Source organism: Idiotropiscis lumnitzeri, chromosome 13 (assembly GCF_059441095.1).
Source record: "Idiotropiscis lumnitzeri isolate Australia: NSW breed Sydney's pygmy pipehorse chromosome 13, RoL_Ilum_1.0, whole genome shotgun sequence".
In the NCBI taxonomy this organism is placed as follows: Eukaryota; Metazoa; Chordata; class Actinopteri; order Syngnathiformes; family Syngnathidae; genus Idiotropiscis; species Idiotropiscis lumnitzeri.
In genome coordinates, this window is record NC_142403.1 from 20,913,007 (window position 1) to 20,931,055 (window position 18,049).

General features: G+C 48.5%; 2 protein-coding genes and 1 long non-coding RNA gene across 3 annotated transcripts; all 3 read right to left on the reverse strand.

The window, feature by feature from the left end:
- Positions 1-105: 105 nt before the first annotated feature.
- LOC148325056 (uncharacterized) lies at positions 106-2,342 on the reverse strand. The gene is made up of 2 exons (XR_015846257.1): positions 2,137-2,342; positions 106-1,057 (listed from the first exon to the last, which is right to left on the reverse strand). It is a non-coding gene; the product is annotated as an uncharacterized LOC148325056 (long non-coding RNA).
- A 183-nt stretch (positions 2,343-2,525) lies between these two features.
- On the reverse strand, positions 2,526-13,022 carry nrd1b (nardilysin b (N-arginine dibasic convertase)). Its single transcript, XM_088312367.1, has 31 exons — positions 12,870-13,022; positions 11,720-11,899; positions 11,262-11,526; positions 10,691-10,772; positions 10,111-10,264; positions 9,683-9,756; positions 9,511-9,606; positions 9,275-9,397; positions 9,119-9,176; positions 8,971-9,044; positions 8,583-8,652; positions 8,434-8,511; positions 8,242-8,362; positions 7,721-7,779; positions 7,590-7,644; positions 7,222-7,326; positions 6,969-7,092; positions 6,759-6,845; positions 6,548-6,667; positions 6,414-6,465; positions 5,813-5,963; positions 5,541-5,668; positions 5,267-5,429; positions 5,162-5,193; positions 4,796-4,934; positions 4,653-4,700; positions 4,275-4,327; positions 4,120-4,203; positions 3,398-3,605; positions 3,151-3,237; positions 2,526-2,814 (listed from the first exon to the last, which is right to left on the reverse strand). Exons 2-31 carry the CDS (start codon positions 11,887-11,889, stop codon positions 2,596-2,598), a joined length of 3,279 nt encoding a protein of 1,092 aa, XP_088168493.1. The 5' UTR covers positions 11,890-11,899; positions 12,870-13,022; the 3' UTR covers positions 2,526-2,595.
- A 329-nt stretch (positions 13,023-13,351) lies between these two features.
- On the reverse strand, positions 13,352-17,945 carry rab3b (RAB3B, member RAS oncogene family). The gene is made up of 5 exons (XM_088312368.1): positions 17,617-17,945; positions 16,397-16,621; positions 15,679-15,797; positions 15,356-15,480; positions 13,352-14,236 (listed from the first exon to the last, which is right to left on the reverse strand). Exons 2-5 carry the CDS (start codon positions 16,619-16,621, stop codon positions 14,049-14,051), a joined length of 657 nt encoding a protein of 218 aa, XP_088168494.1. The 5' UTR covers positions 17,617-17,945; the 3' UTR covers positions 13,352-14,048.
- Between the last annotated feature and the right edge of the window lie 104 nt (positions 17,946-18,049).

An 18,049-nucleotide genomic window follows, 5' to 3' on the forward strand; every position in this document is an offset into this window, starting at 1 on the left:
TTGAGAAGGTTGGGAACCATGTTGGGGGGTCGCAACAGTGTAAATCGTAATCGCATGAATCCCCCCCAAAATAAAAAATGTTGGCTTGGCAATTTAACGCATGAATTTCGTAATCACTCACTCGTTTATTAATGTTGACAATCATTTCATCGCGCATTAATGGCGGTCATAGTATCACTGGAAAAAAATGCGTTTGCCCCGAAAGCACATTTTGCTCCAAAGCACACATTGAAAGAAGGCGAAACAGGTGGAAAGTGATGCGCATTTCGGCATTTGCATTTGTTATACCGACAACGTTTTATCGTTCAATCCTTTTCAATCACGTGACCAGAGTGAATTTCAAGTCATCAAACAGCTTAGGAAGGGAAGAGGATGGAGGAAGTGAGACGTTTGTAGCGAGATCAAGATTCCCAAGGTTACCTTGACTTGTTTCCACTTCGGTCTTTGTCGACTGTTGTCCTCGTCCGAAATGTTGGCGAGGTTTTGGCTTCCGTTTTTGGGACAAACTCGGTCGTTGGCTGCATCCCGTCGGTCCAAGACGGCGGAAGGCGCTTTCTCTTTCAGCTCGCTAACTTTTTTCAGGATGTGCACGGCCGGACCGGTCCGGAAGCCGAGTTCCAAAAAGTCCTTTTTGCCGAAGCAAAGCAAACACCGTCCCGAGACGTCTTCCTCCCGGAGGCGCTCCGCATACTCTGCTTGCTGTGCGTTGTTTTGGACCTGAGGGAGCAGCCACTGGAAAACCTCGTGGGCGCTCCACGTCTCCACGCCGCCACAAGGGGGCGTCGCACCACTTTCCCCTTTTTTCAGCCTCTCCAGGGACCTGCTGATCAAGACGGCGGGCCCGCAGCTCCAGGAAGTCTTTCTTGTCAAAGGTCAACAGGAACTGACCGCACTGCACCTCATTGGCTAAGTCGGACGCCTGCTTCGGATCCAGACAGATGTCGGCCGTCAGCCACTGGCAAACGTCCGCCGACGTCCACTGGCCGACATCAGCCGGCAGCTTTGTGACGACACTCATCGCGGAGACGGCGATGGACGAATGCGCCGCCTTCACGTCCTGCAAAAGTCATTTTGCTTTTAGCACTTCACAAACCGGATCAAAATATGACACTTTGGAGAGATAATATTCAACTTATTTTCAGAAGTAAAACAATTCCCACCAATAGCAAAATGTATAAGTAATTTAAATACAATCTTGCTTGGGAAATAGCTGACTTTTCCCGTCTTTTTACTTAGAAAAGTATGATTTTGGATTGAAATATGTAGCGTTGGTCAATAAACAACTTTCTACAATATCCTGCTTGAAATTTACCATCCACATAATTTCTGAAAATTATAAAACTTTTTTTCAGAAATATACATTTTCAAAAGATGCAATTTTTCTGAAAAGTAAATTATCCGACTATTTCAAAATACAATTTTAGTGAACAATAGTTTTATTCCTGAACTGTACTCAATTCGAGAAAATAATGTAGAGACCTTGTTTATCGTTTACAAGTTCTATAGTTTCCTATTATCTGGAGAGGCCGTGAAGGCAACGGAAGAAAAACAAGAGACTGATTTTAACTCCGCACTGGTTTTTGGTGTCGTGTTGGTTGTCTCGGTGTGGTCACGGCCAACACGAACCGTTTTTGTTCATAAAGAGTTCCTAGCTCGCTCGCCGCTTGGCCTGATTACTTCTGCAACGTTACATTGCCTTAAAAATATACAATATTATACTTCAAATTAAAAAAAAATCACTAATACAGGATAAGCTGATTATTCTTTTCCAGAAAAACTTTCAGTGTTTTGAAACAAACATTTGATTTGTATTCTGGTGAAGGTGTGAAGCTTTTGCCTATCGCCAAAATGCGGCTCGCTGCGCAAACGAAGTCAAATCATGTCGAGTGCATCAAGGGAGCAAAACATTTTGCAATTGAGACACACGTCAACGCAGACAAATAATTACAAACACGTTTGAGTGTTTATGTGCGGTCACGAGCACACCAAATGTTGAGCGAAGAAGTGCTTCACACACGGCAAGAAGCGGACACATAGCAAAAAAGGCCAATCATAGAACATTGACTTTTGTGACAACAAAATCTGGAGTTTCCATGTGAGGCGGTAGAATGTTTGCAAGTCCGTCTTTTTTTTTACCTTTTGTCGTCGAGAGGGCACCTCTCGTCGGCCAGTTCACGTTCGTTTCCAAATGAAGAAAAAAAATCACTTTCGTTTTCCGCTCATTTCCTGGAAAGGTTGGCGGCGCCAGGGGGCGCACTCGGGCCGAGCTGTGACGATGCAATGTGTGCTTTCAAACCTAAACTGCAAAAACTTGAGCCACCTCACAAGAAATCGGAGAAGAAAAAAAAAAATCAGATGTGGAGTGGCCCACTGAGAAAACATAGAAGCGGGACCGAGACGAACATTTAAATGCCAAACATTTTGGGCCCTATGAAAGGAAATCTTCCTTTAAAAAGTTGACTATTTTCAAAAAAAGCAACTCACGACTCAAAATATTGGCAAAACAGAGATGGACAAGACTGGAGCCGGGTTGTTCAAACACTTTTAATGGTCAAGGCGACAACAAGACAATTTGTGACCATGCCAGAGTGCCACCTAGCTGAGGACTTTGTGGTGAGGGTGCAGGGGGAGCGCGGAAGTGAAGGCTCGGATGTCGCGGACGGCTGTGACCGTGTCCGTCAGGGCCGGCGAGGAGACGGCCAGGAAGTTCAGCGAGCTGACCTCGCCGTAGGACGATGAGGCGGCGGCCGGGGTGCAGGTCGGGTCGGGGTCGGGTTCCGGCGGGTCGCCCTCCTCCGCACCGAAGCCCACCACCTGAACCAAAACATGCAAAAAAGCAAGACAAAAACGGATTGTTAACACATTTCGACAGCGCCAAAAAAAAAAAAAAGACAAAATGAATTAATAACAATAATAATTGAAACAATATATTCTTTATCTTCTGCAAAGAACGAATAGTACAATGACACAATCACAGGCTCTTCTTGCCGATTTACTGGAAAAGGGAGCAACTAATAGTGTTGAAAAAGAATCATGGTAATAAACAGATGCCAAGTCAAATTCTTTTCTCAAATATCGCAAGCGACGCTTGTATGGTCTTGACTTTTTTTATTTGTGTTTTTTTTTTTGGATGCGCGTTTTGCGTCTTACGTGCACGCTCAGCTTCCTGCCGCTGTGTCGATGCTCCACAAACCAGGAGAGCAGATCCTCTCGAGTCAACGCTTTCAGCGCCAAGATCTGCCAAAACGCAACCAACGCGCTCATTCCATTTTCATCTTTTCCGCCGCATTCCAGCACATGAAATGTTCGCCCGCTTGGGCGCCAACACGTTCACATGTGGCGTGAGAGAGAACTTGAACATTTGGAAAAGGTGACCTCAATGACGATGGCCGTTTACCTCCATGTTGAGTCTCTGGAAGAGGAACTGCCTGGTGAGCACCTCAAACCAGTTGCGGTCCACTTCCTCGCCCAGGTGAGCGTCCTCGCACTCCTTCAGCTTGATGAGCGCCGTCACCTGCGTCCCGAAGGCCTCGTCGCTCAGCGCCGACAGACGCTCGTCGAACGAGCGCAGGAACTCCTCCACTTTGGACTCCACAAACTCCGTGCTGACAAATGGGGCAAAAGCAGCGCATCGACGCCTTGAGGCCACAAAGGCACACCGACCAAGTGCACGCGACTTCAACAAGTAAACGCTTTTTCACATAAAAGAGACGGATTTTGAAAGAAAGAAAAACTGTTAGTGTTTAAAAACAAAAAACTGGATATTGAAAAAAGTTAAATTAATGAAAATATCACCCCCCGGCCCCTCCCAAAAAAAATTTTATTTACAAAAATTTAGTAAAAGTTCTACAAAAATAAATCAGGTACTTTTTTTTGTCTTCTAAAAAATGTCACATTTCAGTCGAATGCAAAGATATTTTTGAGAACATTGAAAATTTTCAATTGACACAGTAGGCTGTATATTTTGTCATTCTGTTTAAAAAGCTTTCACTGTCACCCCAAAAGTTTTATTTTGTGTTTTGTAGGCATTATGTAGTTCAGTTTTAAAAAAGTTGGAAAAAAAACAAAACATTTGTTTCTGAGAAGGCAGGTGCAACATGAAGGAGGACGGGCGCTCACCTGAACTTGGTGGCCTGCGTTTCCACGGTAACGGAGAAGCCCAGGACCCCCGAGGTGTTCCTGCAGGTGGGGTACACGTGGTAGCTGAAACACAAAGCCACAACGTTGGCACCTCAGCTGAGCAAGCCACTCGCGCGTCTCGCCAACGGACTGACCCCAGCGTCTCTTTGGTCCGAAGGAAGTCGAAGCACGGCTCCTCCATGTGCATCTGACACACACACACACACACACACACACAAACCATGAACGAAGAGGTACAAGGGGTGCCTCTCTCCAATCAACGTCCTCCCTTGAAATGAGTTGAACCGTTTGCGTGTCGTTAAATAAGAAAACCGGCGCTCAATAAGATTTTATATCATAAAGACAACGTGTAGTTCAACTCCCCCAAAAAGTGAACGGTTGCTCCAATTTTGACCTTTGGGGTGCACGGGTGCCTTAGCCACCAGGGGGCAGCACAACAAAATTCACCTCAATAAGTTACAGGAATACGACTTCTTCTTTATGTCTCGTAACAATCGACGCTAACAACTCACCACCAACAGTTCCATCAAGGCGTGTTCACGCAGTTTCTTCAGACCTGACTGCAACGCACACGCACACATGCAAACAACAAAGTGGTTCGTTTCCGATTTCCTTTGTCGGGCAGTAATGAGCGTGAGTGTCCAAAGCGGCGGACCTGGTAGTAAACGGTGACCTCAGAGTTGGCGTCGCCCTTGTTGAGCGACTTGACCTTGCACAGGTGATGAGCGACGGGCAGCTCCACCACACGGAAGGACACGGGAACCTCCGCCGGCAGAGGCTGGAAACGCAACTTCCTGCAAGGACACAACGGCCGCTCGCCGTCAGCGAAACAGGACATGACTCCAAATTGACAGACGACCACAATTTAGGAACTAAATTCTGCTCATTGCTTTCCAAAGCAAATGTCTCCTTTTAAAAACGGTCAATGAGTTGCAGCTTCACGGATAAATTGTCGGACCTCTCGTACCATTTTGAATTGTGTCGGTTGTTGAGCACACGTGGGAGAAAAACGGCAACTCACTCGGTGAAGTAGCGCAGGAACTCCTTGGACTCCTGTTGCAGAAAGCATCCCATTTAGACGCGGCACGCGAAGCGCTCAAGTCGGTAAGCGACGCGTTCAACTGACCGCGCTGGTGAAGTTGCCCTGCACCAGGCCCTCGGCGTACAGCTCCGCCTTCAACTGGCCCACGAAGGCCACGAGGTCTCCGAGGCTCAAGCCGGCCATCATGGCCTGGTACTTCTGAACCAGCGACCAGCGCCGCCGCTCCAGAATCAGCAGACGCACGTCCCTGCAGGCAAGCAAAGAGCGAGCCAATGACGAGCACATCCGACAACGTTCGGATTTGCTGGCAACGAAGGTCGTGCAACGCGAGTGGAAGGCGACGGCGGGACACACGCACTTGCCCAGACGCTCCGGCTTGATGAGGATGTTGAAGTAGGTCTTCTTCAGCTGCTCCGAAAACATGGCAAACACGCTCGCATCCGAGCGAAACTCCGCCAGGTGCTCCGCCAGCAGCTTCAGCAGCAGCTGAGGAGGAAAAATGGAGGACGGCAAGGGAGAAGGACAGGCGGTATGGAAGGATGGAGGCAAAGGAAGGAGCAACGGCAGGGAAGGAAACGTTAGGACACGAATGAGCGACTTGAAGACGAGTCGATGCGTGTGCGCGCTCACGGGAAGTTTGTGGTTGAAGCCCTTCAGCTTGATGAGCAGCCCGTGCTCGCCGGCGACTAGTTTGTACTCGAGTTGCGCCACGTCGGCCTCGTACGCAGGCTCGGCCAGGTTGTGAGCCAGGATGTTGACGAACAGGTCGAACAGCACCAGACTGAACCGGAAAAAACAAAAGGCGTCACGTTGGGGACGTTTTTCCAAAGCCTGGGCTCCGACGGGTTTACGTGTGCTCGGCTCATCTTAAAGCGTCTGCGAGTCCGCCCTTGCGCCCGATTGTGATGTCACGGTGGGGCTCGTTAACGCAACGAGCAGCCCACGGCTATTTTCTCATCCGACGACTTCACAGGCGGCAGAGCGAAAACGCTCAGTCCGGTGCCGGAGCGCAATCGCGTCAAAGCGAAAAGTTAAGCCGAGTTGAAGCATCGGCTGAGAATGTTCCGCAATAAACGCGTTCCACTGGCAGAAGGAAGCCAGGCTCTCCTTGCCTACACGCCAGGACATCGCACCATTTACTTTCAACGTCACTATCTGAAGCGCAAATAATGTCTCTCAACACAAAAAGGAGCAAGCCAAAAGTGGAGAAAGTGTGTGTGCTCTCTCTTACTTCTCAGGACTCTTCTGGATCACTGGCGAGATCAAGTGGAAGCGAATGTAAGCTGAAAGATTCCAAAAAAGAAAAGAGGCTCAATAGCGAATGACAGGATATGTCCACTAGATGGTGCTGTTGTCCGCGCTCACCTTTCGGGATCTTGAACTTGTTGTCCTTTTTGTACCACAGACAACCGCGCTGGTCGTCCAAGATCTTGACGGGAAACTCCGTGTCGGGACAGTCGGACGGCCTCAGAGCAAAGTCGGAAGCTAAGGATGGGAGGGGGGGGGGAAAGAAAAGGAGAATCAAAATGTGTTGGCTTTTTCTTTTGGTGATGTTTTTATTTTGTATATGACTGACCAATGAACTTGTTTTCAGCAGGAAGGTGAAGTTCAGGGTTGACTTCAAAGTCGGACGCCCAACGTTGAGCCCACTCGGACGGGATATCTGAAGACACCAAACAGATGCCGAACCGGGCTCACAACCAAACAAACACAAACGGGCTCAAGTCGGGAGGAAAACTTGCGCAGCGCATGCGTGCTCATGCGTTTGCGTGTGTGTGTGTCATACCCTCCGCGCTGTAAGAGGTCCCAAACCATTTCTCCCTGAGCTGGCAGTGGCCTTCGTGGTCGGGAGAGAGCAGCAGTAAGTTGGCTCGGTCGGGAGTGAGCAAGGACAAAGCGTCGGCGATCACCTGACACAAAATGTGACGAGCGACATGAGGGCCTCATTTGCAAACGAAGGTGCTTCGGCTCCACCTCCAAAGCAAATCAAACCAAAAGCAGCCGTTTGTGTGCCACCGCAACGTTGCGAGGACGCTGACCTTGGGGTCAAAGTCAAACATGAGCTGGTCTCCGGTCAGGAAGTCTTCTTTGGGAAACAGTTGCATGTTCTCGCAGACGTTCTCCACAAACTCGATGGGATCGGTCTGCGAGAAAGACAAAAGTGACATAATAATAGGAGGAAATGAAACCACGATGTCTGCAGCGGCGTTTGTTTTCAATCCGATGCAACATCGATGCTAATTAGCATTAGCATTAAGCTAGCCGACTGAAAAAGTTTTAAATGCTCAACGTTTATGTGCCTGTTTTCTGTTTAGAGTTTGTCTTGGAGTGGCATGAAAGAGTTTGACGCCTCTCAAAGTGCTGCTTATGGATTCGAATGCAAGTGTTAGCATGTTCACGCCCGTACCTGCTCCTGATAGTGGAACTCGTTATCTTCAATCTTTTGAATTTCCTCGTAGATCCTGAAGAGAAAATGACACGGCTGTCACCAGAAGTGTGCACGTGAGCGTGAGCGTGAGCGCGCACGTTCAACCAGACCTCTGCTGTGGGCCGAGAGTCTGCAGCATTTTCAGGTACTGGAACACCAAGTGGACCACCTGCACACGGGAAATATGAAAATATCAAATTGGATCATATTTCAAAATCAAAGTATGAAAAATGCTGAAAAAAATGATTGTGATTCATTTCCTGGTTTGGACCGGAGAAGAAAATGAGCACAAATTCATTTTTTCCAAAGTCAAATGAGATGTTTGCAAATGTCTTCTTTGGACAAACACAAAGAGAATCAATCTGCTCTCTTGAAGAACGACCGAATCGGAGGAGAGGCGGCAATCTCCAAGGCTAGCACAATTTCACGTTGAACAAGATCTCAAAATATGATCGGAAATCATCATCAATTCATCTGGAAAAGTGATTGGAGTTTTACTTTTGAATCTTTGCATGTGTAATGCAGACATCATTTTTGTCTTGATTTGGAGTGCCGAGCGCCACAAACGCCCCTTTGAAGTTCAATCGCGGCGACGCATCTCATGTGAAGGTTTTGGTTGGAAAAAGTTGACCTGGTAGAAGTTGCGTTTGCCGTCGTCGGTCAGCGTGATGGAGACGGAGAAGATGGAGTAGGTGGTGTTCTGATCGAAGCCCGTCTCGCTGTTGCCCCCAAAAAGAGCCAGCGCCCAGCACCTGAAAACACGCGTCACGTCCTCGTCAGTCTGAGGCGTAACCTTGACGACGGCGGCGGCGGAGGGCCTCACTTCCTGCGCAACAGAGACAGGATGCTGCCGCTGCCCTCGTGTCCGATCAGCCAGGAGATGTAGTGGAGGGGCTTCACTCTGTCGCAAACACGCCACACGCCGTAAGCGCAACTCAACATCTCCGTCCTCACGCCTGCCTGAAAAGTTACCGGTAATGTTTGGCCTGGGGCGGCACGGCCCAGCTGATGGTCAGAGCGTGCACCTTCCTCACGGGGACCACTGCAACGAGCGCGCACACACACACACACACCACGCCAAATAAGTTGCATCATGGAGCTAGAGGGGGAATAAAAGCACGTTTTGCTCCAAAAATTTGGGACTTCAAAAAGTTGAACATTTAAAAAAAAAAAAAAAAAGTGTACAAAACCTTCGAGAAAGTCCAAAGAAGTTTCATATTTCCCCAAAAGTCATATATGTCGTAGTATTTGCAAAGAAAATGTTTTTGCTTCCCAGAAAAAAGTCCAAAAAGTAGCCCGTTTCCCCCCCAAAAATTCTTATTTGACAAACCATTTGTATGCCGATGAGTTTTTTTCTTACCTCGGTAGAGTTTGTTGAAGGCCGGCGTGTCGAACGGCCTCGGCAGATGAGAAAAGTCCACCGGTGGTTCGGCACTGCCGCAACAACAACAACGCAACTGGCCTCAGAGATGAGGAAGACGACGATGACGATGATGGGCGTCGCTTACTTGTTGGGGATGTGGATGAAGATCTCTCGGACCCACTGCTCAAGAGTGTCCAAAGTCTCTGAGCGACGAGAAGAACGAAGGTCGCCACGAAGAAGGAGGAGGCAAATCCAAAATGGCGTTTGTGTCCTTTTGTGCGTTGTAGGCGGACGCGCTCACCTTTGGACTGCACGGCGAGTGTCATGTAGTGAGCCGAGTAAAATCGCGACCAGAATTGCCGCAGACGTTCGTACGTGTTGATGCCTCGCTCTCGGGGCTCCTGCTTCAACGTCTGAGCGTTTCCTGTTGTCGCAGCGGCGCACACGCAAAAAAGAGAAAAAGGAACATGAAGACAACACGGCGGGCCAGCCCCTCGTTTTGGGAAATGAAATGGAAGCGACGCTTAAAGGGGGCACCCCAGCAGAACTTGCTCATGGGATGTCCCGCCACGGCCAGGCTGCCGAATAGCATTTCTTTGCGATGCGAATCCGAAGGCCTCGCCAGCTGGTACTCTGCCACCGAGCAAACGGAAAACAAGAATCGGGCAAAGGCGAGCGAGGACGCGCGCCGGCGCTCTTTGGGTCTTACCGCTGTCCACCGCCTCCACCTCTCGGTCCATCGCGTCCTCGATCATCAGCGGGCAGATGAAGAACTGGGCCCACCTGAAACGCACCGAAAGTCACGAAAGCGGCTAACTTGCTCACCAACTTGTGCGCTCAATTTGCAAACTAAGAAAAATGGGCCAACTCACGAGCTAAAAGATAAATTAATTCACTTGCGATCCATCCAACTCACAAACTAACTCATAACTTAACGATCAGATTAATTTGCAAACTAACTCGCCACCAAAGCAACTGACTAAAAAAAAACGCATTCAGGTCATCTAAGTTGCAAACTAACAAACAAATAAAGTCACTTGCAGACGAGCTCGCAAGCGACTGACTTCCGAATTAGCGATCGAACACTAACTCACAAAGTGGCCAACTAAAGAAATGAGGCGGGCGAGCGGGCGCGACCTGTCGAGCGCCTCCCTCAAGTGTTTCTTCTGCACGTCGAACTGGAAGATGGTCCGCTCGCAGTCGGTGGAGGCGTTGTCGCTGCCGCCGTGCTTCTTGAGGAAGGCGTCAAAGCCGTTCTCCGCCGGGTACTTTTGGCTTCCCATGAACACCACTGGGCGGCGCCAGACGGCAGGTGGTGGTTGCCATGACAACAAGACAGGGCGCAACTCAGTCAGTCATTCGTGTGGGCGCTTCGGCACTCCAACTTGACATCAAATTGCATTCCAGGCTTTTCCGCAAAATTTGCTTTTTTGAATCATTTTGTTTCCGATGACGTTGGCGACAAATTCGGGATTCGTTGACACGTTCGCAAACAAAGGTTGAATCGCCTCAAATCGTTCGAAGCTCAGCGAACGCCTCTTTGATGTGACTTAAGTCATATTTTCGAATCATGTTTGAGTGGCGGTGCCAAGAAAACATTTTGGCAAGCAGACGCCGATGTTGCGGAAACGCTCAAGTTGGATAGAAAATTTCTGAGCATGCAACGACATCGTTTTCGACAAGTTTGGGTTTCGTTGTTGAGCCGGGCAGGACTTACTGTGCTCCAGGAAGTGGGCCAAGCCCGGGAGGTCGTCGGGGTCGCTGAAGCTGCCCACGCCGATGCACAAGGCGGCTGCAGCCTGCACACACGCACGCACACGCACGCTTGAATCCGGCACTTTTTGGGAACACATCCAGAAAAATGGATGGAGGAGAGAAACCACATCGGCTGGCGTGTTTGAGAAAAATGCTCCAACCTCAAATGTTTTGGAAAAAATAGAAAAAAACATTGACAAAAAAAGTGTGACGACAAATCATCCACTCATCTTTTCTAATTTCATTTTCTTTTAAAAAAAATCTGTTCTTTGGGACAATTTCCTTTTTCTTTTTTTAATTGATTAAATTGCGACTAATTATATTTTATAAACATTTTTTCAAAAAACTTTTTGTTTTGAATAATTGAAAGTATAAAGCAAGATATCTGGCAACATGAAATTGGAATTATTATGAATATTTTTTTGAACACTGCGTCATGATATTTGTCATCCTTTTCGTTGAATACGCAGCTGGCCAACGAAAAATGACTTTGGAATTTGAATGTAAATGTCAAGAAGGTGTTGCTGTCCCACCTGCTTTTCGGCGCTCTTCTTCTTCTTGGCTGCGTTGTCCTCGTCCAGCTCTTCAAAGTCGCTGTCCTGCTCTTCCTCCTCGGCGTCCTCGTCGTCCTCCTCCGAGCCCTCGCCTGAATCCGCCTCCTCTTCGCTGCTGTCGTCGTCGTCGCCGTCGTCGTCGTCGTCCTGGTCGGGGCCGGCATCGCCTCCGTCGGTCTTGCCGTCGGTGGCGCTCAAGTCGGAAATGAGAAGCGCTCGGAGGCCGTTGCTCAGCTGGACGTATCTGGAAAACAATTCAAGGTTCAATTGTGTCCCGACTTGCTTCCAGGATTTGCCCAACATCTGAAATTTGGAGGCGGCCACCGCGGGCTCATCTGCTAAGATCACAAAAACAGTTCAGAGCTGAGCAGCGTTGCACGACTGTCAAAGTGCTTGTTTGTGCGGCGAGGGTGGCGACAGGATCAGAAAACTCCCACCTGTACTTCTTGGGGTCACTGGGTGACTTGATGATCTCGGGGTCTCCCTGCTCCTCGGCGGCGTCCTGCGAGGTCCCGACGTCCCGGGTGGGCGGCGGCTCGCCCCGGTCTGGAGCACACGCCAGACCTGAAGCGTTGGCGGCGCTGACGGACTTGCTGGTCTGAGGCATGACGACGACGCTGGCAGGACAACGAGCAGCATTGGCAACATTCACAGCTGCACATGTTCTTCTTCACTTTACCGTTTTTTCTGTTCTGGCTCACACACTATCAGAAAGCACTGAGCTACATTTCAAGGTGAAATTCTAACGTTTTTTGAAATTGTATTCAATTATTACTCCCTAACAGTCTATCGGTTTCACTTTTCTGCACTGCTTCCGCATCCAGTTTGTGGATGTTGGATTGTTTTGTACAATCAAATTTCATCTTGTATGTGTCCCCACGTCAATGTAATCTACTCAGGCCCTTCGGAATCCCGATGCTGATCGCAAATGCAGAAGTCAAGTACAAACCTTCAAAACTCAAACTCACAGCACACCGACTGAAGCAGTTCATCATCAACACTGATCGAATGATGTGACAAAACCAAGTCGCCAATGACGCTGATTATTAAAAGCATTAAAGGGCGCAGTTCGGGCGGAGGTGAGAACATGAGTCAATATAGTCCATGTCACTTGGGTCCGGAGTGGATTGAGTCTCCATAGCAATAATTGGGGGGCTAAAGTGTGATCTGACAAGTTCTGGAAGCAGAGTAATAAAGAGAAACAAATGGGCGGTGGGAAATACAATTTAATGGATTAAATATGAAAGCAAAATCTAGTGTTGGTGACCGCGTTTAAAACGGCCTGAGCGCCCACCGCCGGGTGTTGTTACAGTACTCAAATCTCAAATTCGGGACTCTGCATCGATGCTGTCCTCTGCAAAATAATGTGCAAATATTCAAGGCGGGCGACTTGAAAACAGGAGGAGCCGTTTTGCAAAGTAGCGGCAAGTGTTAGCATCCAGCCACTAATCCGGCTATTTGAACTCGTGTTGCGGATTCGGTGGAACGCCAGGCCGGCAAGTCGGCTGGCCAAGGACACATTCTGGAAGTCAACACGACGCGGTTGTAGCAAAATGGGACAGACGTAACAGTTTGACGGCCACTTACTGACGATTGTTTCAGCTTTAGCGGAGTTAGCACAAGTGGCGACTTCGACGTAGCGACGAGCTTCATTGGTCGGACAAAACAAAGCCCGTGATTGGCAGACAGCAAAACGTGACACGCAAAACGCGGCACTTGATTGGATATAAAACAATGACGTAATCCGGTTTTTCGTCTGAGTCTTTTTTTCTTCTTCTACGCTTTTAGAAACTTCACCTGTTCGTCGATGACATTTTGTTGCTAGATTTAGCAACTTTTCAGACTCAATTAGCAACTTTTTTCCCCTAACACCAAATGTAGCTAATTTTCAATCTACAAGAAAACCAAAAAAGGACAAAGTTTTTGTCGTGCTACATCCTAAGTAATCTTACACATAATTCTGCAATGTCATCATTCAGCAATTTAGAGCTGCCAGCTCAAAATGTATCTGCGCCACTTTTCAGGTCAGCAACAACTTGACAATGTGTGAAATCAGACAAATTATATGATTAAAGATTGCTCTTTTTTATTAGGACTAAATTGCATCTATAATACAAACATTGACAGTTTGTACAATTACTTTATGCTTCTCCTCCAAATAGGAGTGAAGTGTAAGACAACAAGTTCACATTAAATCTCTATAGAATCTGTCAACATCAAAACTAACTTCTAAATCTATCATTTACAAAGTCACTAGCAAATAATCAACAAGATCAGTGATGTCATCATCAACGCACGTCATGGGGAGGTACACACAAAACGTTGGCTATGATCGCTTTATAAACATTTGGCAGAATTTTGTTTTGTATGTATAATAGTTCACAAAAAGCACTACTTCATTATCGTTCCTTTCCTTCATGTCCACGCACACGTGTTATGGAAATATGTAAATGTCTTATTTTGGTCCTAGATACTGTACACAACCACGAAAGCACTCACAACACTAAATATCATATGTAGCACACACACACACACACACACCCCCGCACACACACACCCACACACACACACACGGGAACGTACAGCATCTCTTGTGATAAATGGGGGTGGAGTGTACACATTTAATTTTTCCAAAGTCAAATTTGTGCTTTCGGAAAGGCTGGCCCGGCATGATTGACAGCTCACAGGCTGACCGTGATGGGAACGGACGTGGCGGGTGCTGGGCGGGGCAGAGGGGGGCGGGGCTTTGATGGGGATGCCGGCCTATCAGCAGCACTTCTGAGGGAGCTGGCCGGCTGGTTTGTCGCTCAATCTGGCGGTCTTGGCCCCAGGTGCCACCGGCGCCTCCACGTCCACGCGCTCCGACATCTTGACGCAGATGATGTCCACCAGGCGCTCAAACACCTGCCGCACGTTGATGTTCTCCTTGGCGCTAGCCTCGTAGTACTCGAACCCTGACGCACAACAAAGACACCGACGGTGCGTTAAAAAGGAGCAATTAAGAAGTTAAGAAGCAAGCCCTTCCGCACAGGCCAAGAAGTTCTGAACGCGACTCGCGGCCCAACCCTGAAAAACAAGGCGGGCTTTTATTCTGCTAATTATTTTGCATGCTGAACTTTTTTCTTCCCACTTGACAAACAGGACATTTCAAAAGCAAACAGCTTCACCCTCGGGGTGTTGGAAAGTTGAAGTGAAAATTGAGCTCCAGTGATAGCAGTGCACAATTAACCCAAAATGTGGATTTTCGATCGGGAACGCCCGTTTCCGCCCGCATCCTAAAGACGAGCATCGAAGGTTTATTGGACGCTCTAAATGGACCCGAGGTATGATCGTGAGGGCGGACGTTTGTTTGTCTGCGATTGGCTGACGGCAGTGGAGGGCGCGCCCTCGTGAGGACGAGCGGCCTTGAATAATGTCACCATGTTGATTTTGACAATAAATTTCTAATAATTCACAAATTGCATTATTTATAATAAACGGCCACAACGGAGCTCACACACACGCCAGCGATTGGACGGAATGTAAGGAAAGCCCGTCTTACGATTTGACGTATTTTGGGAGCTGAGCAACCAAAGAGAGATTTCGCCGCTCCTTCTTGCCAACTGCTGTCAGACTTTTTAACAAGAACATTGGGTCAGGCCTACAAACGGGAGGGCATTAGTGCAGTCCTAGGATGCAATATACGCGACTACTGTACTTTCAGCCAATGGTGTACTTAAATATTGACCAATGATGTATTTTGTTTACCATTACAGTATTCTTATTACAGTACTTCTATCATTGCAATATTTTCAATCATTCAGTAGTTTTTATCATTACAGCGTATACTGGACCGGCATTAGGAGTGTTTCCTTACACTTAGATACGTTTATACTGTGTATATTTGCATGCTTTTTATGAATGTCTGCTGCGATTGTTAAACATTAACGGCTACATTTCGCCGCCGACTCTGTGTGATCTAAATCTTTGCTGCTGTAACACCTCAAATTTCCCCATTGTGGGACTAATAAAGGACATCTTTATCTTTATCTTTAAAATAACAAATCTCTGTTTGGCTCTTTTTACGTTCTCACCAAGTTGGTCCGCCAGGTGTTTTCCTTTCTCAGGCGCGACCGCTCGCTCCTCGTCCATGTCGCACTTGTTGCCCACCATGATCACCTGGGCGTTGTCCCACGAGTACGTCTTGATCTGAGTCGCCCTGACACACACACACAAAAAAAGGAGCTGTCGGTCAAAGCGAGCCGTGAGAAAGGCGGCCAGAGCGGCGAGGGCGCTCCGAGTGGCCGAGCTGGAGAGAGCGACTTGTGAGCGGTGAGCGAGTAGCGGTCGCGCTCCACGCCTCTCGTCAGGTCAACACGCGTGTTCCAAACATGTGTGTGTGTGTGCGCGTACGCACCAGTCCTGCACGGCGTTGAAGGACTCCTCGTTGGTGATGTCATACATGAGGATGAAGCCCATGGCCCCTCGGTAGTACGCCGTGGTGATGGTGCGATAACGTTCCTGGCCCGCCGTGTCCTACACAAAGAGCACGTCACGCGTGTTCAGGCAGTCAGACACTCGAGTAGTTGTCGTCTCCCTCAACGCGACATGAGCCACCATCGGCCGCTTAGCTTAGCGACATGCTAAATGACATCTTCTTCCCGACAGATTTTTGCAAGCCACAAAAGAAAAGAAAATGTACAAATAAATGAACAATATCAGCGACAAATTTAAATACATAAAAAACAAAAACGGGTCACGCGCTTCTCCCGTCACACATCAACAGACTTCGTGTGGCCTCCAACACGTGTCAATGCGGCGGCCATGTTGAGTTCATGCAGTGCTTCTCAATTATTAAAAAAAAATAAATAAATCACGCCCCCACCACCCACTCTCCGCCGCAAAAAATAAATAATAGCATTTTCGTTGTGAATCAAACCAACACCGTCGACTTAATACTCGCAAGGAGAGCGCCACTGCCAACTAGTGGAGTGGAGGTGCAATTACACTTTATTGGAGTACGGCGTAAAAATAGCGCCTTCTCCAGGGTCACACGCGGCCCCCTCAGCATCGCACCACGCCCCCCTGGGGCTACAAAAGATATTGCACGCGTATGTGTGTGCGTGTGCATGTACCCAAATCTGCAGCTTGATGCGTTTATCGTTGCGGTAGACGGTCTTGACCTTGAAGTCGATGCCCACGGTGCTGACGAAGGAGTTACTGAAGGAGTCGTCTGCGTATCGGAACAAGAAAGACGTTTTGCCCACGCTGCTGTTGCCGATGATCAGTAACTTGAACATGTAGTCGAAGTTCTGGTCCGAGCCGTCCCGCTGGCCGTAGCGCTGGTCCGCTTTCGCCATCTGAATGCAAAAGCGCCGCTCACTCCCGTCAACTTGTTTTTTTTTTTACACTTTTACAAAAACGCTTTGATTCCAAATAAAAGTGGCGACTAGCTTTCTCCGTTAGCTAAGTGTGGGCCCACTGCTAGCTCACTCAGCGAGCTCAAATGATAAGCGTTTCGGACGGGGACAAAAAATGTCAGCAGTTACTACGATGTTGCAGTTTCACTCCCGTGTCACCTCACGCCCTCAGAAAAAAATTTGCGTCCCAGCCCAAACCGGAAACGTAAAAAATGTCAAAATCATGTCCCGTCCCACTCTCGGCAAAAATGACCCCCTCTCTCATCCTGCTCCCGTTCAGAATGACTCCCACTCCCGTACTGCCTCAATTTAGGAGGTCAGCTACATTGAAAATTGATTTCCATTGCCCCCCCCCTACTGTATTTTATCCTGGAGCATCCCAACTTCTAATACGAATTTGTGCATTTACGTTTGCTTTATCGTGAATTTGTGTGTTATTGAGTGTGTTTTTTGTTCACATTTGAGTGTGTGTTTGCATGTCATAACGTGCGTGTCTTTGTGAATGTGAGTATCTCTCTCTCTTCTTATATATATATATATATATATATATATACGCGTGTGCGTGTGTGTGTGTGTGTGTGTGCGTGCATGTTTGCGCGTTGGTTCGTGAGAGTGTGTTCCTGCGTGAGCGTGTACGCGTGTGTGTGAGTGTGCGCGTGTTAGTGCGAGTATGTCTTTTTGTGTAAATTTGTGTGTGCGTTTTGATTTGATTGCGTCTGCTAGGCTTTACGTGCACGCGCGTGTGTGCGTGTTCGTGTGGCCGGCTGATGACAGCCATGGCGTCTCCATGGCAACTGAACACCTGCTGAGCTTCTCCAAATGCCTCTTTCGCGCAGATGACATCATCATGGCGTTACATGTAATATGTCACATGACGACGATCATGAAGATCATCATGCTTATCATTCCGCATCTGCGCGTGCACCGTTCCTTACCTCTGCTGGGCGGGTCTGAGGCTCGCGCGTGTCCGTGGAGGCGTCTGTCCGTCTGTCTCTCTCTCTCTCTCTCTCTCTCTCTGTCCGTCTGTCTTTCCTTCCGTCCGTCTGTCTTTCGGGTCCTTGAACGCAACAACAGCCCCAAAAGTGCTCGAGGCAGCAGCGACGTCAAAAGAGCGCGAAACGCACTAGAAGAAAGCAGAAGACGAGAAAGGCGCTCTCTCGCGCGCGCATCGGTGACGCGCACCCGTACGCTGTCGCGGCGCGTGCTCGGACGCAAAGTGAAAGAACACGCTGAAGTGCGCACACCCCCCCCCGCCCAAACGCACACCATGCGCGCCCACGAAGGCAGGTGCGCGCTCGCGTGTATGACTCATTCGTGCGTTCGTGTGAGGAGCGCGCTATGGGGGCGTGCTGGTGACACGCGCCTAAC

What these genes read in the sequence shown, in the direction of transcription:
- rab3b (XM_088312368.1), bottom strand. Translation starts at nt 16,621, where the DNA reads ATGGCGAAAGCGGACCAGCGCTACGGCCAGCGGGACGGCTCGGACCAG. An exon ending in GCATCAAGCTGCAGATTTGG is followed by an intron (nt 15,798 to 16,396) that starts GTACATGCACAC and finishes CTCTTTGTGTAG; the next exon opens with GACACGGCGGGCCAGGAACG. An exon ending in ACACCTGGCGGACCAACTTG is followed by an intron (nt 14,237 to 15,355) that starts GTGAGAACGTAA and finishes GTTGTGCGTCAG; the next exon opens with GGTTCGAGTACTACGAGGCT.
- nrd1b (XM_088312367.1), bottom strand. Translation starts at nt 11,889, where the DNA reads ATGCCTCAGACCAGCAAGTCCGTCAGCGCCGCCAACGCTTCAGGTCTG. An exon ending in TTCCTGCGCTACTTCACCGA is followed by an intron (nt 4,935 to 5,161) that starts GTGAGTTGCCGT and finishes GTGTCCTTGCAG; the next exon opens with GAAGTTGCGTTTCCAGCCTC. An exon ending in TCCAGAGACTCAACATGGAG is followed by an intron (nt 3,238 to 3,397) that starts GTAAACGGCCAT and finishes GCGTTTTGGCAG; the next exon opens with ATCTTGGCGCTGAAAGCGTT.